The sequence below is a fragment of the Amblyomma mixtum genome, chromosome 4 (assembly GCF_055824585.1).
Source record: "Amblyomma mixtum isolate Tamu chromosome 4, ASM5582458v1, whole genome shotgun sequence".
NCBI classification, from domain to species: Eukaryota; Metazoa; Arthropoda; class Arachnida; order Ixodida; family Ixodidae; genus Amblyomma; species Amblyomma mixtum.
This window is the reverse complement of record NC_143015.1, coordinates 92,242,277-92,267,844: the sequence shown is the minus strand read 5'-3', so window position 1 is coordinate 92,267,844 and position 25,568 is coordinate 92,242,277. Positions and strand designations below refer to the sequence as shown.

The window sequence follows — 25,568 nt, the reverse complement described above, 5'->3', positions numbered from 1 at the left end:
AGGCAAATGATGCGGTCTACAGAGAAAATACAGAAAACCATTGCAGAAAGGCAAACATACCCTAAACACACACACACACACACACACACACACACACACACACACACACACACACACACACACACACACACACACACACACACACACACACACACACACAAAAGATACATTTTAAAATACAGCACTGCTTAAAGAATAAAGCTTTAGGAATAATCAACTTCGTAAAAATTTCAAAAAAAGCAACATGATACACTCGGACAAGAATTATTGCACTTATATTGACAGGTGGCTTTGCAAATCGGCCAGAAATGATGTAGGAGGAGCGGTAGCGACCCGAGACGGGAGACAGTTCCAGTCATGCACTGTTCGTGGGAAAAAAACTATATTTGAATACGTTTATACGGGTATTGTACTCGCGCACCTTAAGTGGGTGGTCAGTGCGGGCGGAAATGTAGCTGGGTTCATTAATGTATTTCTCTTTTGGAATTCCAGTTTTATTATTAAGCACATTATAAAAGAAAGAGAGTCTCAAATATTTGCGCCTGTTTTCAAGTAAGGTTATCCCAACTTCTCGCGCAAACCAGAAGAACTTTTTTGGAAATTGTAATCGGCAGACACAAACCTAGCAGCCCGTTTCTGGACGCGCTCCAGCTCCTCAATATTCAGTTTTGTATGCGGGTCCCAAACCGTGCAAGCATACTCAAGTATCGGACGTACGGTAGACATGTATAATGCCTCCTTCAGCGTAAGGGCAGCGTCCTTAAAGTTACGTCTGAGAAAGTTTAATGTGCGGCTGGCTTTAGCAGATATGTAATTTACGTGTGTATTCCATGATAGATTAGTAGAAAAAAAGACTCCCAAGTACTTATAAGTTGAAACTGTGGATAATTCAGTGCTACAAAGGAAATAGTCTGTTTGGAAGAATTGTTTCTTGTTTGTAAACCGGACCAGATTACATTTGGAGATATTTAGCGCCATATTCCAGTTGTTGCACCAAGAGAATACAGAGTTGAGGTCATGCTGTAGTGAAATTGCATCTGCTTCAGAAGAAATGTTGCGGTAGATACAACAGTCATCAGCATAAAGTCTGATTATACCTGAAATGTTACTAGTGAGGTCATTTATAAAAATGAGAAAAAGAAGAGGGCCCAAAACCGACCCCTGCGGAACACCTGAAGTTACACCCACACCTTCCGAGCTGACACCGTCGATAACCACGCACTGTTTCCTTTCCGCAAGATACGCTTCAATCCAGGATAAGAGTGAGGTAGGAATATTTAATTCTGAAAGCTTTTGTAGCAATAGGTTGTGAGCAACTAAATCGAACGCTTTTCGAAAATCTAAAAATATACAATCTACCTGACCGGCAGAGTTTAAGGAAACAGAAATGTCATGTGTGAATTCCACGAGCTGTGTTTCACATGAGAAGCCGGACCTAAATCCATGTTGTGTCGAACAGAAAAAACTATTGTTTTGTAGATGGCTAATTAACTGAGTATAAATGACATGTTCCAGTGTTTTGCACGACACGCTCGTCAGCGATATGGGCCTATAGTTACATGTTTTAGTTTTGTCACCACTCTTATGAATCGGAACGACATTGGCACTTCTCCAGTCAAGGGGTAAAGAAGAATTCTCTAACGATTTCTGAAATAATGCAACTAGATACGGGGCAACCGAAGCCGCACAATTTTTCAAAACGTAATTGGAAATGTTGTCAGGCCCTGGTGCTGATGTAACTTTAATTTTCTGTAATAAAAGCATGATCCCCCGTTCAGAAATTTCTACGTCATTCATTCTGGTCAGGGTGCTGGAAGATTGAAAGTCAGTATGTATATTAATGGGATCGGAAAACACCGATTGGAAATAAAGATTGAAACTTCTCCCTTTACCTTTTGAATCCCTTCCAAAATCAGTTTCGTCTAGTATATCAGGCGCAGAGACCCTGCTGTTTCTCTTATTTTTAACATATTTCCAGACTGCCTTCGGGTTTGTCTTTAGTTGTTGGCCTAGTGTGCTGAAGTATGCCCTTTTTGCTTTACGGATTTCTTTCGATAAGTTCTTAGTTTGCTTTTTCATCTCGGAGTACAAAGTTAGTGCGGGCGTATCACAATATCTGCGAAACAGCCGTTTCCGCCGGTTGATCATTGCCCGCAACTGTCTATTCATCCAATGCATATCGTCACGACGTTTGGCTGAAATCAAGCGGGATGGGATGAAAGTCTGCGTCAGCGACAAAATTTTAGTTTTAAACAAGTTCCAGAAGGAATCGATATCCAGAGATGGCCGATGTGAAAGAAACTAAGGAAAAAACGCGTCGAGTTCCCGTGATAGCCAAGCATAATCCCCTTTTTCATAAAAATACACTTTGCGTGGTTGGGTGTAGTGGGTCTTCACAGCATTACAGGATACTTTTGCAAAAACTACATCGTGGTCGCTTATGCCTGGCAGCGTTATGACAGACGAGACTAGGCTAGAGTCATTGCAGAAAAACAAATCTAATACATTAGCACTGGTAAGGCTGAGTCTGGTAGGGGTTTGAACAAGCTGGAATAATGAGTGAGCACCAATTACTTCACGGAAAGCGGTATACAAGAGCGATGCAGTGCGAATTACTGGTTTAAAAGAAGACCATTCTACGCTGGGCATATTAAAATCACCGGCAAGGATAATATGTGTTGCGTCTAAGGCTAATAATGTGTTGCTAAGTTCAAAAAATGGCTGTGCGCAGGTTCATTCATTCATTCATTCATTCATTCATTCATTCATTCATTCATTCATTTTATTTCTACTTTTGCCATACAAATTACCAAAACACTGACTGAACCCATAGCCAGAGGCTAGTGTGGGGTTCAAAAACAAAATATATGAAGGCAATGACACAGCGCTTATGAAAAATGAAAAGCACAAAATCACGGCGAAAGACCCAAATACATCATACAACAAGGAAAGAATAAAATAATGTGCATTTTACAGCAGAATGCAAAAAAATCTTTCATTAACATCATGGTACAACAGACACAAACCGAAGACAACTGTCACATATGTCAAATAAGGCTCATAAAGTATGTTCGCAATTCTCTGTTTGTTTCATGAGACTGCTTTATTTCTGGGGGTAAAGCATTCCAAACCTTGGCTCCTGAAAGCTGCACCAATCTTTCGCTGTAAACGTTATAATTCGGTGGTAGATTAAAGTTACTATGTGTAAGGTTTCTTGTGAGTCGAGAAGATGAGCGAAACAGGGAGGCATTGAAAGGTTGATTATATTTGACTATGTTGTTTACACACACCGCTATCTTTAAAGAGCGCAAAAGGTCAAAAGGAAGGATATTTAATAGCTGGAAAAGTGGTTTACTTGGCTCGGTATACTTGCTTTGTGTTACAATTCGGATAGCCCGTTTTTGTAATCTCCGGATCGGATCAAGGTAAGTATTGTATGTCAAACCCCATGATTCTATACAGTATGTTAAATGACTATTAATAAGTGCAAAATAAAGGGTACGCAGAGTTTGTGTGTTAAAACAATCGCGGGCCTGTAGTAAGGCGTAACAGCCTGAGGCCAACTTCGAACAGACGGCGTTAATCTGATTTTTCCAGTGAAGATGTTCATCTAGAATGACTCCAAGATACTTAAATGAGTGTGTTCGTTCAAGTGGGTGGCCATTAATAAAAATGTTAATTTGGTTGCTATGGATGACTTTTCCTCTTGAGCTAAATACTATATATTTGGTTTTGCTTGAATTAATTGTTAGCTTGTTGGTAAAAAAAACAGCTTGAAATTTTTTCCAATTCAGTGTTTGTTTTTGCTTCTAGATCCTCATGGTTGTCAGCTGTAACTATGATCGCAGTGTCATCTGCATACATTAAAATATCCGAGCAACTTAGGACCTTCGGCAAGTTATTCAAATATAACGAAAATAACATGGGCCCTAAAACAGATCCTTGAGGAACCCCTGTCTTTAAATATTGAAGGCATGATATAATGTTATTCATAATTACAGCTTGTTGACGGTTTTCAATGTAACTGGAAAGTAAGCGGTAGACTTCACCGCGGAATCCATAATGGTTTAACTTGTTGAGCATAATAGCGTGATCCACGGTATCAAACGCTTTCTTTAAATCAACAAATACAACGGCGGCCAGTTTGTTTTCATGTAATGCTGTATTAATTAACTGAGTCAAACTTAGGACTTAGGTTGAACCGGGCGTCCTATAAAAAGAGCCAATTGCGAAAGAAGTACCATCGCCCAGCTGTACCTTGCACCAGGCAGCTTCACAGGAATCGTTTTCTAGGTTAACACACACGCTTTTCAAACTGCTATGAACGAGGATGAACACACCACCACCGCGTACATTGCGATCCTTCCTATACGTGGTATAGGATGGAGGAAATATTTCACCATCGCTTATGTTGCTGTCCAGCCATGACTCGGTTCCAATCACCACATGTGCGTTTGTCATTTGTAAGAGTGAGGAGAATTGGTCAGTTTTGTTTTTTAGACTGCGACAATTAACAACAATACAGACAAGTTCATTTTTAATAGCAGTTTGTGGGCTAGCTAAAAGCCTCGGTGATGGCTATTGGTTTACACAAGTGATATCGTCTGTTTCAATGCTGTACATATAGGTTTTGTTGTCCAGGTTTAGCTTAATAAACCGCAGTTTCACCGCAGTTGTGCGTTTCACTTCTTATTTTTCGATCCCGGCCGTTGCGGTCGAATTTCGATGGAGGCGAAATTCTAGAGGCCCGTGTACTGTGCGATATCAGCGCACGTTAAAGAACCCCAGGTGGTCGAAATTTCCGGAGCCCTCCACTACGGCGTCTCTCATAGCCTGAGTCGCTTCGGGACGTAGAACCCCATAAACTAACTAAAACTAAACTTCTTATTTTCTTTCGTGCCGTTTTGAGTTCTTTCAACACACCGATATGTCTGACGTACCTGCATCTGGAAGTCACTAAACACTAAACCGAAATACAATAATAGCCGCACGTTAACAGTTCACGCTCACAGGGCTTTTATTACGCTTAGAAATAATTATTGCTGATAGACAGATTCCTCACCTCGGATCGATGAGCATCGGACAACATCCCGCAGGTAGGAAACGTACACAGACGCAACGTGCATCAACGCAAATAGCCGCACAAATAACCGCCTTGAAGAAAGAATACATGCCGGGGCTGAAATGATCGTGTGTACAAGTCCCAAGAACACCTGATCGCCACCGTGGATAGTATGTGCGAACCATTGCTTTCGGGGATGGGCGCCTACTAGCCCGCCGCAGAATGACGGTCGTAAACGTCCCTGCCAAGCTCAGATGTCCTCCATTGCTACGGCGTAAACAACGTGCAAATTGTGGGATTGAGCGTACACTGAGGAAAGGCGATGGCATCCTTTGGACACAGGAATAGAAATCTCTAAACGTATTGTTAGTGCGTCATGCGCCAGCCAGCTGTTGTACCTGTTGGTTCTCAAAACAGAGCAGATCTACAGGTAACCGATGGTCTGCTAGATAACAGGGTGGATTCCAGCGACAGGAAAACAGCCGCGGGTAAGAAAGAGTCAGGTGGCGAGATCAGATTAGGAAATTTGCTCTGATAGGATGGCCGGGCTCGGCGCTCGACGGGGATAATCTGACTGAGCTGATTATAATGGGGACTGCTTGGAGGTTAGTCGTTTGACACGATTGCATTTTCTGCTTGGTACCAGTGGAGATCCCTTCCTGTTGATTGATTGATTTATTTTTACCCTCAGGGCCGTACAGGCATTGCATATGGGGAGTGGCAGAAACATTTACAGCAAACAATGTTGTACAAAAAACGGGCATATAAAAGATTAATCCTGTATATGCAATGTTAACTTATACATTAAATACATTAGTGCAGAACAATACTGTCAGAGTTTATACAACGCAAGTCGAAGCTAAGCGAAAGTTATTTATGTCAGTAATAGACACAATTTCATTAGGAAGATAGCTCCAGTCTTTAGAAGCACGGGGAACAAATGAGCTTAAGAAAGAAACTGTTTTGCATAAGGCGATGAAAAGAAAGCGTTCTTGACTCGACGGGCACCCGGAAAACTAGGGACACTGTCAGTTATTGAAAGGCATACCGCAGCTGACGCTGTCGCCACTCCACCCAGACCGCGCCAGCTTCGATAAAGAGAAAAATAGTCGCTTAAATTTAACATTGCTTTACGACGCGATAAAGTCATTTCACTGAATCAAATTAAAGCTGCTGTTTAGAACACGGAATTACTTGCTTAGTGCTGGAGGAGGTACTCACCCATGTCACAGCTCCTGCTATTTTTTGGTGGTACAGTCGTTGAGTGGATTTGTCTCGCGATACAAACGGCTGTGGTATTGCGCCTGGTTGACGCAGACTGAACTCCGTGCCTTTCAGCTCAGTTTCTCAGCGCTCTTGAGCACAGTTGTACTGTGCGGGACACTAGCTGTCCTCAGAGAAAAAAAAAGAAATTGAAGAACTTCCTCGAGACCCCGTTCAAAAGCGTGCAAGGCGAATTCTTCGGTGGTAGCGGCGCCAACCATGTGCTTGCTACAGTATGGCTCTCAGGCATTACAGGTTTTTACGCTGTACAGGCTGACCGTGCACTCAAGTGGGGCTAGTTAAAACGCGCCAGTACCGGTTGTATGTATGTATGTATGTATGTATGTATGTATGTATGTATGTATGTATGTATGTATGTATGTATGTATGTATGTATGTATGTATGTATGTATGCATGCATGCATGCATGTATGCATGCATGCATGCTTGCATGCATGCATGCATGTATGTATGCATGCATACATCGTATGTACATACATACATACATACATACATACATACATACATACATACATACATACATACATACATACATACATACATACATACATACATACATACATACATACATACCTACATTCTTGGTTTGGTTTATTGGGGTTTAACGTCGCAAAGCGACTCAGGCTATGAGGGACACTGTAGTGAAGGGCTCCGGAAATTTCTACCACCTGGGGTTCTTTAACGTGCACTGACATCCCACAAGTACACGGGCATCTAGAATTTCGCCTCCATCTAAATTCAGCCGCCGCGGCCGGGATCGAACCCGCGTCTGCTGGCCCGAAAGACGCGGGTTCGATCCCGGCCGCGGCTGCTGAATTTCGATGGATACGTCGTGGCTGACGCAGTCCCCCGCGCGCCGTGTCGGCGAGCGGTGGTGGAGGGGGCAGCCACACACAAGGTTAGCTCTCTGGGGTTTCCTTCTCCCCCGTTTTATGACTCGCGCAGGCGGGAGCCATCCGCGCGGCGCTGTTTTATGCGAAGCATATTAACGTAGGTTTCGGGCCTTCGCGCGACGCCCGGCGGTGGCCACCATTGACCTTCAAGTGACCTTCAAGTAGGTCACGTGACATGACGTCACGTGATGACGTCACACCGGCTGCAGATGGGGCCTCATATCGCGCCGTCGGTCGCCTCCCGGCGGTGGCCACCATTGACCTTGAAGTGAGATCACATGATGTGACGCCACGTGATGACGTCACACCGGCTGCAGATGGGGCCTCATATCGCGCCGTCGGACGTCGCCCGGCTACAGTGAACTAGAATATTTTCAAATATTCTAGTTCACTGTAGCCCGGCGGAGGCCTCCACGCTTCGGTTCGCGCCGTCGCGCGCGACGCGGCGGCGGCGCCACCATCGCTGCATCACGTGATATGTGACGTCACGCCAGGGATGAGGCGGCGCGCGCCTGCCGTCGCGTCAGTCTCTGCCCGCAACCGCGCCAGCGTCTTTGCGCCGGGCGTGTATGCGGTCAAGATGCCTCCAAGCGCTAAGGACATGCTTCGCATCCACTGGGCTTAACCTTGATAAGCTTCCAATTTTTTTGTTTCTTCTTTTTTCAATATTGCGCCGAATTTTGTGACAGCGTGGTATGCATGAAAAGGAAATTTATTTCTTCGCTGGAAGACTCTTGGCTGTCATCATTAAGGCAATTACAGAAACGCCACAATGGCTCCAATGTGATGAACCTTGGACAGTCGAGGGAGTGTGTGCTAAGCTGCACAGCACATCGCACCTAGTCCCTTTGCTACTAAGATGTTGTTCCTAGAATCTGTTCGGTGTGGACATTGTCTAAATGCTTTCCTAAAGATCAATTATATTAGGATACGACTTAAAAAAACAGTTGTTGCTAACAATGGGCAGCGATCCGCGGCGTCCTGTATTACTCCGCTGGCCAATCGCAAATATAAAAGAAATCAGCTTTTTAAAGTTCGACTATATCAAACAATCCACGTATGAAAATTTGAGCTCATAATTTTTTTACTTGTCATAAGCTTCTTGTTTAGGTAACAAGAAACGTTTAAGCATCGGACTAGTTTTTTTATTGTGGAGGAATTCTCTGCGCGGAGGCTCAATGTGGGCGGAGCTTCACTGCAGACTTAAGTTGTATCCGACTATAGGCTGCTGATTAAAACAAAAAAGGTCTAGGTAAATAAATAGGCGCACACACCTTTTTTCCAAGCCCGTAGCCATAGCACTTTACTCAATGAATTGGCACCTCTAGAGCACAAGGCTTAACAATGATGTACGATAACTCAGAGGTAAAATTTATAACATGCACAGTACTTTGGCCATCACTGAACTGCTTGGGGAGAGGGAAATAACTAGAAGAATAAGAATGGGGTGGAGCGCATATGGCAGGTTCCCTCAGATCATGAATGATAGTTTACCAATGTCCCTCAAGAAAGTAGTATACAACAGCTGTATCTTACCGGTACTCACCTATTGGGCAGAACTGTGGAGGCTAACGAAGAAGGTTCAGCTTAAGTCAAGGACAACGCAGCGATTTAGGGAAAGAAAAATGATAGGCGTAACGCTAATAGATCGGAAGCGGGCGGAGTGGGTGAGAGAAGAAATGCGGGTTAATGATATCCTAGTTGAAATCAAGAGGAAGAAATGGGCTTGTGCAGGGCATGTAATGCGAAGGCAAGATAGCCGCTGGTCCTTAAGGGTAACGGAGTGGATTCCAAGAGAAGGCAAACGTAGCAGGGGACGGCAGAAAGTTGTGGGCGGATGAGAATGAAATGTTTGCGGGGATACAGTGGCCGCAACCGGCAAAGGACAGGGTTAATTGGAGGGACATGGGGAGGCCCTTGCCCTGCAGTGGGCGTACTCAGGCTGATGATGATGATGAACTTCTTGTACAGATGACACACGTGCATTGCTGAATCAACGATTGATGTAACGACATTTGTGGCCAATATCCAGAAGAATGGTTTACTGGCAGAGCTGACAATGTTTTTACGACAGGCCAGTATGCACCTTGCAAAAGGCAGCTGCAGAGATCGAAAAAGCTTAGCTTTGTATGAATGTGAAGCCTAACCAAATTCTGCGCCACGACAAAAATTCGCTGTGGTTTAGCTCTGGTTAAACCCGGAGTGACGCAATAGCTACAGCTGGCCGAGTGGAACTCGCCCAGAGACTTTCGCAGCTCCGTTTCGCTGGGCGTTCCTTCATGTTCATCCCTGGCGTGGATTCAATCTCTCCCCCCTCTCCACTCGGTTTCGCCGCCAGCTGCTCCGCGTGCTCTGACGTCACTCCGCGCATGCGCACAGCTGACGTGGCGGGCGGCGTCTGCTCCGCCGTCGGCGCAGCGGCGAGGCGCGCACACCAGCTGCGGGCTATGACGTCACTCCGCGCATGCGCACAGCCACGCTGACCTCGCGAAGTGGCTGGCGTGGTATAGCTGTCGCTGCAAAAAAGCTGTTTGACGATTACGCTTCTCGGTAATGCGATTTTTAAGCGCAGTTGCTGCGGCATTCGGACCGTAGGCGACCGCATACAGTACACGCAGTGCCAAAAGGAGGCGGCTACTCTGGCGCCATCTCTTAGGGCGCGTTCACATTGCAGCAAATTTCCGGCGAGCGAAGCGGATTCGCTTCGCTGGAAAAAAAAGGGACTGTTCTCATCACCCCGCCCGCGACGGCGGATCCGACGCGGAACTGCTATGCTAGCCGCCATAGAACTGCGGCTGCTTCTCGCTTTTTCACGAAAGCGGCGAGACCTCATGGCAGTTTCTTTTCCGGTATCGGGAATTCGCGAACGAAGCGAGAGCGCGCGTGAGCCCCGCAGACAGTTCGCGCGCTTATGTCGCTGATTGTTCGGCTGTACACTGTCTTGCGCCGTTTTATCGCAGAATGGCGAGCATTTCAGAGGAGGAGGAGATTGTTTCGATTCTTCTCTGCAACTCTGTAAGGGCTATGCTGGAAGAGTTGCGGAAGGCAGAAGAAAGACCAGCTTCGCGGCGGAGGCGCCCATCTTTGCAAGAACGCGCCCGTTTGGGCCAAGGCTACAACCTCTTGCCGCTGCTTCGGGACCGGGACGTGGAGTATTACAGAGAGTAAGTGCATGTGTATTTCGTCGTGACTTTAATATGCGAAGCGCTATCACCTAACTGGCTTGTTCTCTTATCGGCAGCTACCTGCGTATGTCACCCAGCAGCTTCGACACCCTTGTAGACCCCGCCGCCGCGGTGGCTCAGCGGTTATGGTGCTCGGCTGCTGACCCAAAAGACGCGGGTTCGATCCCGGCCGCAGCGGCTAGAATTTCTTTGGAGGAGAAATTCTAGAGGCCCGTGTACTGTGCGATGTCAGTGCACGTTAAAGAACTCCAGGTGGACGAAATTTCCGGAGCCCTTCACTACGGCGTCTCTCATAGCCTGAGTCGCTTTGGGACGTTAAACCCCATAAACCAAACCAAACCAACCCTTGTAGAGCTCCTTGGCCTCGTATTCAGAAAAAAGACACGAGATTACGTAAGGCGATACCCGTAGATCAGCGCCTGGCGCAGGTTATCAGGTGAGGTGGAAATTTTAGATTGCTCTTACGAGATTACGTGCCGTTGGTTTCATTTTTCATTTTGATTGTCATGTCTGAGAAAAATAAATAACAAATCACCTAGTGTTTTTCAAGGCTAAATGTTTGTGTTGATGCTCAAACACATTCATTCTTTCCGTGGGACTCACCCACAGACGGTATTTTCGATGTTTCATAGCCCCTTTGAATATTATTAATGTGCACCTCATCTCTTCCTTATTTCAGATTTCTGGCAGTTGGTGAAACTCTCCGCTCCTCGGCCTTTAATTTCCTGACCGGCCGGTCAACAACCTGTAAGCTTGTTGAGGAAGTTTGCCAGACCATCTTCTCCAAGTGAATGGTTACGAGTAAGTCGTTCCTTGTTTCACACTTCACGTTTTATAGAACATGATTTAGTGGCAGTGCTAATGAAAATAATTTAGCAAAGAATTTTTTACACCAGTGCAGTAATTATGGAGTTCAATGTATACAGAATACGAAACTGTCAGAAAAATATTTTTGTTACCATATGATGCATAACATATGAACAAGAAACAGACTAAGTTTGTTCATTTCGCATGGAGTGTGTTGTATGAGGTTATCTCACATGCTTGTTTTAAGCATAATAATTGTAATAAAAAGCAGCTAATGTTTGTCTTTTTCTGCCCCGAACCTAGGTTGCCAGAGAATTTGAAGAAATCTGGCAGATGCCTCACTGCATAGGGTCAATAGATGGCAAACACGTCAATATTGAGTGCCCGGACAACTCCGGAAGTGCTGACCGCAATTACAAAAATGCGTTCAGTAAGTCTGTGCTTGCAGTCAGTGATGCTCATTACAGGTATTCAAGTATATTTGTTTTACTGGCTGCTTCTTATAGCCTTTGTATGTGCTGAACACCACTTAATTTGATTTTGTAACTAGCCCAAGTTTATTTTTCGCTAAGGTTAGTCCCATTCTCATTCACTGGTTTGGATTTGTGTAATGTACTGCAATTTAATATTATTGTGTAAATAACATTAAGACAAAGCTACCACCAAGACTGACAATAAGTTAGGCAAACTTTTCATGCAAGTATAGCAGCCCTTTTGCTTGTGTGCCCTGCAGGCTAATATTAACCAGAAGTTACAAATTAATTATCTTTCTGCTCATTTAGGTTCTTGTTTGTGGAAGTGGGCCACAATGGGAGCGAGTCCGGTGGTGGGAATTACGGCCGCAGCCCATTTTTCAAAAGTGTAGCTCAAGACCAGGCAGGCATCCCAGAAGACGCGCCCTTGGATGATATTGGCAACATGCCCTTTTTCTTTGTGGGAGATGAGGCTTTCCCTTTAAAAACCTTCCTCATGAGACCATATGCAAGGAAGAGTAAGTAATTCAATTCGTTCTATTCAATAATAGTGCATTCGTTAGAACTGAGATCAATTATTATCGTACCAACTTCAGGGCTATTTGATATGACTAGCTGCTTAAGGTTCACCAGCCAAAGTTATGTACGTAAAATGAGGCATCGTGTCGAAGGCTTAAAGTTAGTTTACTTTAACCAACCCAGCCACTGTATATGGGCATTGATTGTAAAGAAAAGCGCAGTATCTACCTACCTCTTCCGATTGCAATTAAACATCCAGCCTTGGATTGCCACAGAGCAAAGCAATGCACACTGAACACTGAGTATGCTAAAATTGACATCGCATAATTTCACTGCATTTGTTTTCTTTATTTTTCAAATAAGCTGAGCCGCCGCGGTGGCTCAGTGGTTATGGTGCTCGGCTGCTGACCCGAAAGACGCGGGTTCGATCCCGGCCGCGGCGGTTGAATTTCTTTGAAGGAGAAATTCTAGAGGTCCGTGTACTGTGCGATGTCAGTGCACGTTAAAGAACCCCAGGTGGTCGAAATTTCCGGAGCCCTCCACTACGGCGTCTCTCATAGCCTTAGTCGCTTTGGGACGTTAAACCTCATAAACCTAAACCTAAACCAAATAAGCTGAAACTGCATTTGTTGTTCTGCAGGTCTCCCTTCCTTGTTTACCAGTCCTGAGGAACCAGATGACCAACCAGCTACAGGAACACCCAGCCAATTTGCACAGGTGCATGCAAAACGGGTGTTTAGCTACAGATTGAGTAGAGCAAGGCGTGTCGTATAGAGAATGCCTTTGGAATTCTCGCTCAAAAGTGGCGCATCTTGCGTCGGCCGTTCAAGGCAAAGGAGGAAAATATTATCCGGATCATCACAGCCTGCATATCGCTGCACAACTTCCTGATGTCTGAGAAATCAGCTTCCTGTGCAGTCTACTGCCCCCCCCCAGGCACAACTGACCATGAAGATTGGCAAGGAGGGCTGATCGAGGATCCTGGAGGCAGGAGAGAGATGGAAATGGAGGGCTAACACCTTTCCCTGCCTTAGGCTCTCACCCAACTCGGTAATCATGCTGTTGGTAAATATGCTTAAAGAAACATAATTAGTGGTTACTTTTAACTTATACAAATGTGCTTATGACTGGGAGTCAGAAGTGTCAGTTTTACAATTCGGAGAGACAGCCCGTTCTCTTTAACGTTCCATGAGTTTTCCATTCAGGCTTGCACATGCTACCAGGGATAAGCTATGCGACTACTTCATCAGAAGCGGCCAAGTCCCGTGGCAGGAGAAGATCATCAGAAGCAGTCGAGTGTAGACAATGGTAACATTTATTTTTGCTCTGAAAGCTTGCTTGCGCTGCTGTCCGCAAAGAGGGGAAAAAATTTGCCAAGATATATGTATTTAATATTTGCCTCAGGTATTTTCTGCTAGTAAATTGTAAGGTTGTCTTATTTAAACACCTTTTACAGCCTGTTGTATATTAAGTTCTGGATATCAAATATTGCTTTATGTTGTTCTTTTGGCGGTAGAATCCGCAGTTGCCCAGCGAGTGCCATACACGTGTGATAAATAGTATCACGCGGCTCCTGCTGCTGCTCTTGAATCCGTTGGTTTTCATTCCGCACAGCCTGCAAATGTTGCAGACAGGCAGCAGCAACCGCAGCATGTGGGGGAGCTTCTGATGAGCTGGAATTTGAAACATGCTATTCATACCCATTTGCCGTTCATAAATCTATTTTATACCTTTCTGCCTTCCTAGGCGAGCGGCGTCGTTTCTTTGGCCTTGGGCTGTAAAGAAATGGAATGTTTATGAACAGCGAGATAAATTCACTCCAGAAGCAAGCAGTGCAGCCATTAGTTAGGTTCAAGTAAGCATGCATTACAAGAGAGATGAACGACCTGATGTCAATGTGTAGCATTTACCTTTCCACATCAGAATCGCAGTCACTTGCTCTGCTCTCCAGTTGACTGCAAATAATAGGGCAGATGTGGTGCATTAAAGTCCAATGGCTGCAATAGCACACTTCACATTTTCAGATGTTTACCTTTCAGTTGTACCTGCTTGTGGAGTGGGTGGCCTGCTTGACTCCAAAGACGAGCCTGATGTTCCTGGCAGTGCAGGAGTGAGATCTGCCTGGGCTTCGGATCTATTTGCAATGAATAAATCAATACCATGAATTAAACGGCGTTTTCTTTTACATTTTAACTGAACCCACATATGAACTGTTTGATCAAGTTTTTTAATCATGTGACATGGGCAATGGAGGTACAACCAGTAAATAATGAAAAGTTGTACACTGTTTCAAAACTTACTCTTGAGATCGGGTGAAATCAATGGTTGAATACAGCCTGAAAAAAATGCAATGACACATGAGAAACACAAAAATATACAGTATTCATAGTAACCTAAGTTTGTAGATTGTACCTGATACTGCAATCACGGAATGAATGCCCAAAGAGTGCATAATGATGCAGACTGACAAAATATTCAACTTACATTGGCTCTCTCGATACGGGCTCCATTAGGGCCTGCATCTGCTCATAGTGCTTCCACTTCACAGTGGGGATGTCGGCAGCTCCGGCTCCACTCTTCATACTACATCTTATTTGGTTCCTCACTTTAGAAAATGTATCTTTTAATTTATCAATGGTCTAGAAAGCAGCACAGACGGTACTCGATGAAGTCAAAACAGCACTAGAAATGCTATACGAATGGCTTATTGCACATATCACTGCGGACAACTCCGGGGCAGCAATTTTCACAGCTGATGCTGCAGTCACACACAAAAACGCAACCACTCAATGATGTAAGCCATACAGCAAATCAGCAATCTGGAAGGCGCGGTGTACTCTCGCCATCTTCTGGAACGCTTGTCGTCAAGACTGCACTGTTCGCGAGCAGTTCAAGACCATCGGCGCACAATCCATCTGCACAACCATTAGCCTCCTGGTTTACAACAGAGGAGTCCCAGTTCGGTGTTAGCGACGGAATAGTCGGCACAGCTCTCAACGGCGAAGCTACAAAACGATCCGAAGACGGCGCTATACACGAAGGCAGCGGCACCATGGTCGGAGGCCCATCGTCATCGCTATCATTTGAGTCAACCGCTTCGAAGTGCGCCACTACCGGTGACATGGCAACGTTTTCCGGTAAAATCTGCGTCTTTGGCTCGCTGAGTTTCAGCGCTGTTCCAGTGCTAAGCGATCTGGGACTGGTCACTTCGAGGCCCGGATGTCGACGCAGGAAGCCCTGGCACCAGTCCTTGCCAGCCCGTTTGGTCTTGACCGAGAACGGGTGGTTGAGGCCGTTCTTAACGGCGATGTCGTAGGCCAGCTTGCGCAGCGTGATCTTGTCGATGACGATGGACCGTCGCTGCAGCTCGAGGACGAAGTCGCTCAGCTCCCGCTCGAAGTCCTCGCCCAGGGCACACTTGCGGCCCAGGTGCGGAGGAAGGTCCATGTTCCTCTTGACGCGGTCCCGCAGAGTTCCATGCGGGATGCCGAACACGAGGCTGGCGCTCTGGGTCTTCATGGCGCCGCTCCGGATCAGGTGCACGGCTTTCTGCAGGGCGTCCGGGTCCCAGGTGGCTTTGTCACTCTTTCGCTTGTAGTGGCGCACCATGGCTACGGCAGCTGCAGCAGTCATACCCAAAAATTGTGAACAAAAACATTTTTAAACGGCACAGAGCTTATGAACGCACTTTTTGTATATATTGTAAGACTTCACTATAACAATCAATGCAACAGCATTCTTCGCCGAATACAGTTTAATCTCCTACATGCACCAGCCAAACTTTATCTGTACCGGCACACTTCCACACCTCAGTGCCCAAACTGTCCACACACATATGCAGACATAGAACACTGCCTTACACAGTGCCCCTTTCAGTCCCCCGCCTATCCTTTCCCGCCACCCCCACCGTGGCCCACCTGGCTTGCCCCCCGGGACCTGAACCTGCAACGCGCCCTCGTCACCTTGGCCCAGGACCTAGTGAACGCCAAATATAAAGAATGTTCTAATAAAAGTGTCACACCATCACCACCACCCCTCAACAGGCTTGTATTTTTTCGTTTTTGCGATCGTCAAAAGCATTTCCCATTGGTTTTCTGTAGCAGTGTTAACTGCTCCATGCCAGCGATGGAAACAGTTCGCAAGAAAAATGTTGTTACACATCGCAAGAAGGCACCATTACTTTCAATATTTCCATAACAGTACCTTACAATTTTCCAATATTAAAAATTTTCGCCGAAGAATGCTGGACATGAGTGGCAGTTACAAACAGCCCTTCACGTAGAAGCCATATGACGACTTTCCGCCATATAGTTTTGCTCTGTAAGGCTATATCCCCATCCTTCGCTGGATAACTACGTCAACAAGAACTTCAAGCTTCCCTCATTTTAGGTTTTTAATACGTGCCTCGTAATAAAAACGAAAGCAAACATCGAAACCGCGAAGTAACCGTTGACAGGTCGCACTGGTACAGATGTATGCAGGGTGGTATACAAGGTGACCAAGCGCTATGTTTCTTTATTTACTGCTGCGCGACGATAAAAATCTGGGTTGCATTGATTTACACGTCAGACGGCACATCGAATGAGAAGCTGGGGTTGTCCACGTCCTTATAAAAATGGTCTATAGAAAGTCTATAGACTTCTTATTGACTCTATTGACTTCCTATAGATATTCCTTTATGTATATTCATAGTCTTTAGACTGTCTATGGACAAAAGTCTACTACAAGTGTAAGGCCATAAATCTATAGATTGTTTATAGACTGTCCACGGCATTTGTATTGCCTATAGACTGTTCTCTAGGATTTGTCTATAGACAGTCTATAGACTTTATAGACAAATCTATACACACTCTATAGACTGCCTAAAACTTCTTTTACGTAAGGGCGAAGTGCTTTTGCCGTGCGCGCATGGGGACAATGTCGCGTTGTGTGAAAATCTGACGGAATAGGCGTTAGTTCCTCTAAAGGCGAACGTATGAAAGGCGCTCAAGGCATTCGCGTAATCGGGTCGTAATTTTTACTGGCGTGGGCCCACTCGCTCTGCAGTCGCGTTTCGGCGGCGTTTTCTCTCCTCGAAATACACGTAAATTTGAGAGACCGGTGCTTTCATTCGAATAAACCGGAAGTTCGAATTAAGCGATTTCGATTCAACAAGATCTCACTGTAGTGCACTGGGGGAAGCTGAAGCACATAACAACCCTACTGAAACGTTCCTCTTGAGCCGTGCATTCGGTATTATGGGAATAAAATATGGGTTACAGGATGCGCGAGCCTCGGTGTGCGTGTCAGAGGTGGTCATGTGATCACAAGTCCCTATCCGAAGACGACGAATTGTAGTGCAAGACACGTGCAGGAGGTGCTCACCTTATTGGGGGATGTCGCAGATAAGCTCTAGATGTTAAAAACGTACTGTCGCATGCGGCATTTGCTCTTCCCTGAGGGAAAAGTCAAACGCTACTGTTAGAGGAAATTTGTGACATTATATTTTGTAGTTTTGACAATAATGAGGTCGTCTGGATGCGAGCAGAGCATTTGACTCCGTTTCGGATAAGCTGATGCTAGAGAAACTAGAAAATATGGGACATTAAGGCCCCTTCATCAATCTACTCCAAAGACGAATATGCCTATATGGGAGTAAACTGTCCTCTAGCTCACAAACATTTAGGGACAAGATATGCTGTCCAAGTTCCGGAGTAGATTTCGACCACTAAATATGCGGAATGCTTACTATTCCCACTGAAAAGTATAGTAACTTCATGCAGTATGCAATGGGAAGAGAAATTTAAACGCGGTCACGGAGGTATTGAGGTTTGCAAATGGAGGATATAGAAACCTCGGTTAAAATCTTCGTCACCGCTAGAACTTCGCATATTTTGAAGAAGGCATTTGTCTACGTTATCAACCCGCAAGTATTCCGTCGTTTTAGGGATGAAAAATCTACCCCTGCTGCTTGGGCAGCATACCCTGCCCCTTGAAGGCACCAGCGGATAGCTTATTCCCATTTTATTCCTTTCGTGTTTAGAGTGCATTTACGAACATCCCCGGTCATGCAAAAGTTGTCTGCGCAGAAAACTTTTCTGGTTCTAAATTTTATTTCGAAATCTAGCGTCTTGCAAGCCCCAGTGTCAACCCCACTTTTACTGGGCCTGCATGTAAAGGACTTACCGAAGGGAGTAATCCATTCTTGTGAGTTTTGGCATGCTTGCCTAATAAGACTGCACTCCGACGAACTTTTTTCAAGTGGGTGGTATTTTATCTCGAATTTGCAAGGTCGCAATTTCACCTTTATTAACGAACGCAAAACACAACACATCTGTTTCCATAAACACAAAAATAAAGTTGACCTCATGACGTGAGATATTTTTCGTTTCGCTTCAGCTGTCAATGCACTGCTCTCTATTTCTGTACTAATCAAAAGTATTTATGCTTCGTTTTTTACAGTGATATGCCTTGTAATATTCACTGAACTTTTTCCTGATTGGTAGAACACCTTGGGTGCTTTATAATTTTTCCTTTTTGCTTCGTTTTCAAACTCGGAAGGTGTTTGCATCCCTTTAAAACCATCTTAGATACAGAATCACATTGCCACTGCGTTTCAACATTGCGCACGAAAGTAACCTATTTTACACAGGGCCTCTGATAAGTTATTTCAACACAGTTATTCCATCTGATGCCAATCTGTTCACTGCCCTTAAACTACCCTCTTCTGAGTAATTATTTTCTGATTATTTCTTCTAACTGCTGTATAAAACATATCGTCATTGCAAAGTAATCCCTTGACGCTGAGTGTTCCTATGCGGCCCTACAGAGACAATCTGTTCCCTGTTCCTAGTTATTACACGCAAAATAGACGCTCTGTTAGACGGTTTAAAGTAACCGATACTTACTGGCATACCTTGTAGGTTTATTTCCTTCGTCATCTAATATTGCTTTGAGGCAGTATTCTACAGTAAGCTGTTCTACATATCATTGTATTTTAGATGTCTTGTCGATGTTTTCTCATTTTTCTGCTTTTCCTTCTTTGTGTATTTTTGCATAGCATTCATTGTTTCGTCAGCCATTTGTGAGTAGGCTGTAGGCCTAACCCAGCTTAGGCTGATTCTTAGCTGCACTTGTATTTTCTTCAAATCAAAACATCACCATCTCCATTATCATGTTGGTAGTTAGCGTCATGATCATCACAAACATTATTTTATGTGCATAAAGCGCCAAACCGGCCGCTTGAGCAGCGTGTACAATTTCTGAGGAACTCCACTCGCTATCAGCATGCGCGAGCTACCACGATCTGCTTGGTTTTCTTTGTCCTCTTAAAGCGGTAAAGAGAAGTACTGAAAAAAACTACGATCTCCGAAAATACGTTATTTGAAATTAACTTCCGACGCTCAAAAACTTTTGACACGTTTAGCCATCTCCAGAGCATTAAAAGCTCGTTATTCATCCTCGCGTTAAGAATTAAATTATTGTGAACTTAAATTTGCGCAGATTTGCACGAGGAAACCTTCTGCAGGATGATTGCAAAATCCGCTCTCAATAGGAGCTCGTGTTTTTTCTTTTCTTCTTAATTTAGCTCACGTAACGCAGGTCAGCAGCGTTTGTCTATTTTCTACAGCATAGAAAACCACTGCTATTGTGAGACACTCGAACGTGAATGCACCGATTTTGAAACACGCATTTTGTGACAAAGCGAGAGATCGACAGTTTGTGCGTCTTTCAGGGTTCAAACCCGACTGCAGAGCGGAACAATAAAGATTACTCGTAGTGTCCACCGCGCAAATTGATTAGCTCCTCTCGAGTTCTGGCCGGAAGTAGAACAGCGCGTTTTTGAGCAGACGACCGGTAGTGACCTCTGCATCAAAGCACATCCATCTGTGACCGTTTGCACTACATATATAGGGAAACAGATCGATTTCAGATCTTTCGCACACAGACGGTCACACAAACAAACAACGGTCGCAGCGGTTCACAGAACGCTAACGAAGCATCGGCCCATTCACCTGTCACGTGACAGAAGCGCGTTCACTCACCCCCCCCCGGGGTGGACCTAAGCGGCCCGAAGCTGCGCCGAAACGAAGGGACGGCTAGCGACCACCATCACCCAGCTGATAGGACGGCAGGAGACGCCATTACCCCTCCCATCAAATCGTGGTTGGAAACCACTTCAAGCTCAAAATTTACAGCCTCATGGGTGCGACCTTGACAAAGCGAAATTCTCTGTTGACAACATGCGTGGCAGATACAAGTTCGCGTTCAGTTTCGGCCAGATACTAACAAATAGGCCGAAGGTTAACAGGCAAACAACTGCGTTTTCTCACAAGCGAAACGCAACGATTTCCTTCCGCACGGAAGCGATGTTCAATAAGCCGCCGGGTAAAGGTGCGCATGACTGACCTCGCAACTCTCCCCGTACGGACGGCAAGGTGTAAACGCATAATGCGGAATCAAAGACAGGTATGCACTCACTCGCTTTCCGTGCCACGCTTCGCAGCGCCGGAAGGCCGACCCGACAGGGAGGTATTTCTCTCGCTTCGTCGATAAACGATGCAGCACGTGGTTTGCTGCCAGTAGATAACAAATGCCTGAAACTTCAAGCCGTTTGTACGTGTGCTGCGGCTGCCATCTACCAGCTGTTGCCGCAGTGAACTTTTCCGATTTCGCCGCTAGGGGACTAACACGCGGGATTTTTAAGCAGCGAAAATGGTCTCATTAGCGGAATTGCGGTGACAATGGATGTGTTCCTCCGTGGATTCGAGGGAAAGGCGCTGGGATTTGTCATGCATAAAAGAGTCATGCTCGGCTGCGCGTTAGGTGTCGTAAAAAAAAAGAAAAACTTCTCATGGGATGTTCAGTGCCGCATGCATAAAGAGCGTTGAGCAGCGCTAGACGTGAAGCTTAAAGCCCAAATAATTTTTGTCGTTGCATTACTGGATTTAAGAGCACAGGAAAGAATATGAGAGCGCAGTTTCTAATAATGGACGTGGACCACGGAGGTAGCACCAAACTTTCCAATGTTATAAACATGTCATGCATGCTGCTGCAACATTGCAGGTTACATTGGATGTTACATAATGTTAAAAATTCCATAAAGTTGTATGTTATATAAGAAATATTAGCTTAACATTCGAAGTTAACATTATTCAACTGCTTATTTTTAATGCTGTTATAATGATAAAATATCAGAAAACAATGGTTCATGTTTCATCATAGAAAAGTAGATAAATGGTGCGAATACTTGACATTGTTTTACTATAGTCGTCTATATTCGGACAAAACTTAAGTCTGCAGTGAAGCTCCGCCGCCATTCACGACCACCGCACTGAATTCCTCCACGACAAAAAAAGTAGACCGTTGTTAAGACTTTTCCTGTTACTTAAACAAAAAACTAATCACAAGAGAAAATTATAAGGGCTTGAATCTTGATACTTGGTTTGTTTAATGTAATCAAGCATTAAAAAGTTGATATCGTTTACTATTGCGATTGGCCAGCGGAGAAATACAGTACGCCGCGGACCGTGGCTCAGTGTTAGCTACTGCTGCTTTTCAAGTTGTATCGTGCTATATACTGTATTAAGAGTTCAAAATGTTAATATAATGTTTTAATCATATCTCTAAAGTGACATTGCAAATATAATTCAAGCACTGGACCCCAGAACTTTCCATTGTAGACAGTGCCATGAACTTCGGCCCACTGTTTATGAGGAGCCCTTGCAAGGCTATGATGTGCACGCACTTTCTCCGGCTAATGTGCGAGGCTTCAACTAAGAAAAATAGCTACAAAATTCTCTCCTTCTTTCACAGTAAGCTTCTATAGTGACCACGTTGCTGACACCATGAGCGGACACATGGCATTGCCGCATGGGGCACCGTTATTTTTATGCGTTGCCAAGGGCGTCCACAGAACTTTTTCCAGGGGGGTGCAGCCGATGTCTGGGGATGGGGGAGGCGGTAGGTTTGTAGTTGTTTTCTACTAGGGCATAAATAATATCCGTAATTCCAAGGGGGGGCAACCGCCCCCCCTTGCCCACCCCCTCCCGGACGCCCATGTGCGTTGCATATTGCAATCACTCAGTTCAGCCCTTGGGCGCGGCCGGGCAGCCACCAAACCACGTGACGTGACGTCACGACTGCCGGAGGAAAAGCTGGGCCCCAACTCGCGCGGTCGCGCGCGGCCGCAGCCACCACCTGACTCCCACTCCTCCCGCTAGGGGCGCTGCGCAGGCGCGTGACGTCACGGAGGAAAAGCTGGGCCCCAACTCGCGCGGTCGCGCGCGGCCGCAGCCACCACCTGACTCCCGCTCCTCCCGCTAGCGGCGCTGCGCCGGCGCGTGACGTCACGGAGGAAAAGTTGGGCCCCAACTCGCGCGGTCGCGCGCGGCCGCCAGCACCACCTGACTCCCGCTCCTCCCTCTAGGGGCGCTGCGCCGGCGCGTGACGTCACGGAGGAAAAGCTGCTGAGAAAATCGAGTGCCGCCAAGCAAATACCTCGCGCAAAAAGACCGCGCAATATGCAACGCATTCTTGGCTTAACCAAGCTAAGCCTGGACATCTTTTTTTTTTCCGACTAAGGTTTAAAATATTCGCGTGACGCTCTCTCATTTTTCATTTGTTTCTCCATGAGTCCTAGATTGTACTCTCAGTACTCTGGCGCACGCCCTAAACCAACACAATTGGTTGGAATCAGCTTTGTTGCTGTTTAGTGTGTCCAACCTTGCTCCCCTTAGAACAGTTGTTGAGTCATTGAACCTATTGGTCTTTCACTAAAAGTTTCTTTTTTCTTTCGTCGGCTCCTCGGTTGGCATTACTGTCTTCGATTTCGTAGGTATTTGGCGTTTTAGCGTCCCAAAACTGCACGTAGGTTATGAGAAGCTCAGTGGTGGAGGGCTGGATTTGGAACACCACGGGCCAATTGATGTTGGCCTCTCTATTACGCATTAGCGACCGTATGGTGAATTTTTTTGCACTTATTATTCTGAATGACCTTTTTCAATCGCAATGCTGTGGTTATGGTTGGCATTCGATCCCGTGGCCTACACTCCTCAACCGAACGCCGTAGCCACTATGCCACAGTGACGGGTGCGTCGTAGTGTGCATGTTGCTATTGCGAAGCTTTAAGTCAAGGCATCGCTTTCATTCTCGAATGCTGCCTCCTTCTCCGCCCGCTTTAAATCCGTCCCTGCAGTACGAATAAGTGTAGTGCACACTTTGCCAGGCTTCTCTAATCAGAATGAACACAAGCTTGCCTACCCCAATGCGCACTGAAACTCCCTTAAACGTCCACAGAACGTCCAATGGAGTCGCAATACCCATTGTGACCATGAGAAGGTGGATACCAATTTTGATAAATAATAATTATTATAGTCCTGTTTGTATACCTAACAGGTCCGCAATATTTCGGTTTCTCCCTCAGTTTTCCCGTCCCGGATAAAGCTTATTGAGAATGGAAGAGTCAACGAAGCATATTCGCGCTGTTTTAACTCTGAAAATTTATTTTACTTAAACTTCAAATTAATTTCAACGGGACTCTCGGTAGCATGGGTGGATGCTTGCTACCGGCCATGTGACATCTGTCATCATTTGATCCTTCCAAATAAACGCTTCACCTTGTAGCATGGCGTTGAGTTCTAAGAATCGATGTAAGCGTGTCGGTGTGGCATAGGCCGCATAACAGATGTTTTATTTCATCATTGTCATTGTGAGACTAGATACGTCTTGTGCTAGACAAAGGCTTAGATCTCATATCCTTCCAATTAATTGGGCCAGGTGTCGCAGTTCAACCCCTTAAGTTTACACATTCAACGCTCACTTTTAGGTTCCGATTTTTATTTGTCTTCGGCATGTCAACCAAATTTCAACCTAAAATGCAAAAAGCAGGTCTGCCGAAACCCGGGATCGAACCAGGGACCTTTAGATCTTCAGTCTAACGCTCTCCCAACTGAGCTATTTCGGCGACTGAGGAAGAGCGGGTTAAGAGAGGTACCAATACATAAAGCATCTGCTTTGTCATGTTTGCTCATTCTGATCGCTTATTAGTGTTCCTAAAGGATGCAATATCAAACAGGGACACGCAGATTTAAGTGCTTTACGGCGCAATATCGGAGTTGATACTGTGATTCATATCAAATGCTATTGAAATTAACGGCAGCAAGAAAATGCATCAAACATATAAGACTACGAGGAAAGGCAAGATTCGGTCAGGCCTAATACTAAGGCATTTTTACTGCCACTAAACCAACTGAACCTTGCACCGCCTGAATCAGCGAATCTCACTTGTTGTAGCTTGGTGAATACGTGAAAAACGAGATCACAAAGCATGTATCGCCACCTGCCGATGCTTGGCACTAAAAGAAAATTGATAGTTTTGTTGTTTGCCACTAGATGACACTACATTTCTAAACGCTGAGATTCGCCACGATCATGCCCGCAACAGACGACGGCGCTGAAGGAACCTGCACGGCTGGTACGGCGGAGACGGCCGAGGACAGAAAAATGAGCTGTGATTGAACTACTGCTGAACCTGGTTAGAGGTCGAAAGCTCTGGTGTATCGAGCAACTAGACGCGGCTCGGCGTCTGTAACGCTGAGTGCGTTCAGAACAACTGCCAGCTCCGGAGCTCGTCGAAGCGACTGCGTCATCATTCCCGTCGATGTCGCCGCCCTCTGTGGCGCGATCAGCCTCGTTAAGCGCCTCTTCAACGTGCTGACTGATGTCATGCTAAGTCGTGTGACTTGCATTGCGTTATACCGTATATGATGTCATCCATTTACACACTGTTATTCTTACATTTCGCTAAATTCTTTTTCACGGTCAAGCTGAAGGTCACGTAACGTGTTTAGAACTTGTAGTTGTTCTTTGCTATAGCAACGTACATATAAATTGATTAATTACGGAATTAACCTATCTAATCAGTGTTAATTAGGCTAAACTTCCTCTTTCCACTGATGCTTTACATGTGGACAATCATGGAGGAAGGAAAACTATGGAGAGGCCCTTCGTATTCCCAATGCATTGACAAGAGTGTGACGGAAGTGACGTCAAAATTTAGGCTTAAAAAGTCGGGCCACTAGCAACGTTGTCGTTGTTGCTAAGAAAACTCGGGCCACTAGCAACGGCGTACGGCGTCGTTAGCGTCGTTGTTGCTAGGGGCCCGAGTGTTTCGCGGTGGCGGTGTACGGTCTTTCGGCACGGTGTGTTCGGCCTTGCGTGTTAAAGTCTACATGCCTGGCGTCGTGACGTTACGCACGCATCTAAGATTGCTTTTAAATGCAGCAAATAACCGCTCATTTGATATTTTGTTCGTCAAACTTGGTGTTGTTACGCGGAGCGATCGATGCATTGAAATGAATCTCGC

At 45.5% G+C, this 25,568-nt stretch overlaps 3 protein-coding genes, 1 non-coding gene and 1 pseudogene across 6 annotated transcripts; 2 read left to right on the top strand and 3 right to left on the bottom strand.

Moving 5' to 3' along the window:
• The first annotated feature begins 10,039 nt into the window (after positions 1-10,039).
• LOC149347428 (uncharacterized) lies at positions 10,040-12,536 on the top strand. The gene is made up of 2 exons (XM_089587096.1): positions 10,040-10,403; positions 11,104-12,536. Exons 1-2 carry the CDS (start codon positions 10,201-10,203, stop codon positions 11,213-11,215), a joined length of 315 nt encoding a protein of 104 aa, XP_089443222.1. The 5' UTR covers positions 10,040-10,200; the 3' UTR covers positions 11,216-12,536.
• Positions 11,436-13,277, top strand: LOC149347427 (uncharacterized; annotated as a pseudogene). Its single transcript, XR_016282572.1, has 3 exons — positions 11,436-11,440; positions 12,014-12,222; positions 12,864-13,277. The product of XR_016282572.1 is annotated as an uncharacterized LOC149347427 (transcript).
• On the bottom strand, positions 13,227-14,840 carry LOC149347426 (uncharacterized). Of its 2 annotated transcripts, XM_089587094.1 has the most exons (6): positions 14,708-14,840; positions 14,524-14,559; positions 14,256-14,357; positions 14,134-14,178; positions 13,954-13,998; positions 13,227-13,896 (listed from the first exon to the last, which is right to left on the bottom strand). In XM_089587094.1, exons 1-6 carry the CDS (start codon positions 14,803-14,805, stop codon positions 13,674-13,676), a joined length of 549 nt encoding a protein of 182 aa, XP_089443220.1. In that variant the 5' UTR covers positions 14,806-14,840; the 3' UTR covers positions 13,227-13,673. The 2 variants fall into 2 exon arrangements, with proteins under 2 accessions (XP_089443220.1, XP_089443221.1); XM_089587095.1 differs by having other exon boundaries at positions 13,757-13,998.
• Positions 14,841-14,842: 2 nt separating this feature from the next.
• On the bottom strand, positions 14,843-20,817 carry LOC149347425 (uncharacterized). The gene is made up of 2 exons (XM_089587093.1): positions 20,684-20,817; positions 14,843-15,843 (listed from the first exon to the last, which is right to left on the bottom strand). The coding sequence occupies exon 2, from the start codon at positions 15,830-15,832 to the stop codon at positions 15,035-15,037; it is 798 nt and encodes a 265-aa protein (XP_089443219.1). The 5' UTR covers positions 15,833-15,843; positions 20,684-20,817; the 3' UTR covers positions 14,843-15,034.
• A 3,277-nt stretch (positions 20,818-24,094) lies between these two features.
• TRNAF-GAA (transfer RNA phenylalanine (anticodon GAA)) lies at positions 24,095-24,167 on the bottom strand. The gene has a single exon. It is a non-coding gene; the product is annotated as a tRNA-Phe (tRNA).
• Between the last annotated feature and the right edge of the window lie 1,401 nt (positions 24,168-25,568).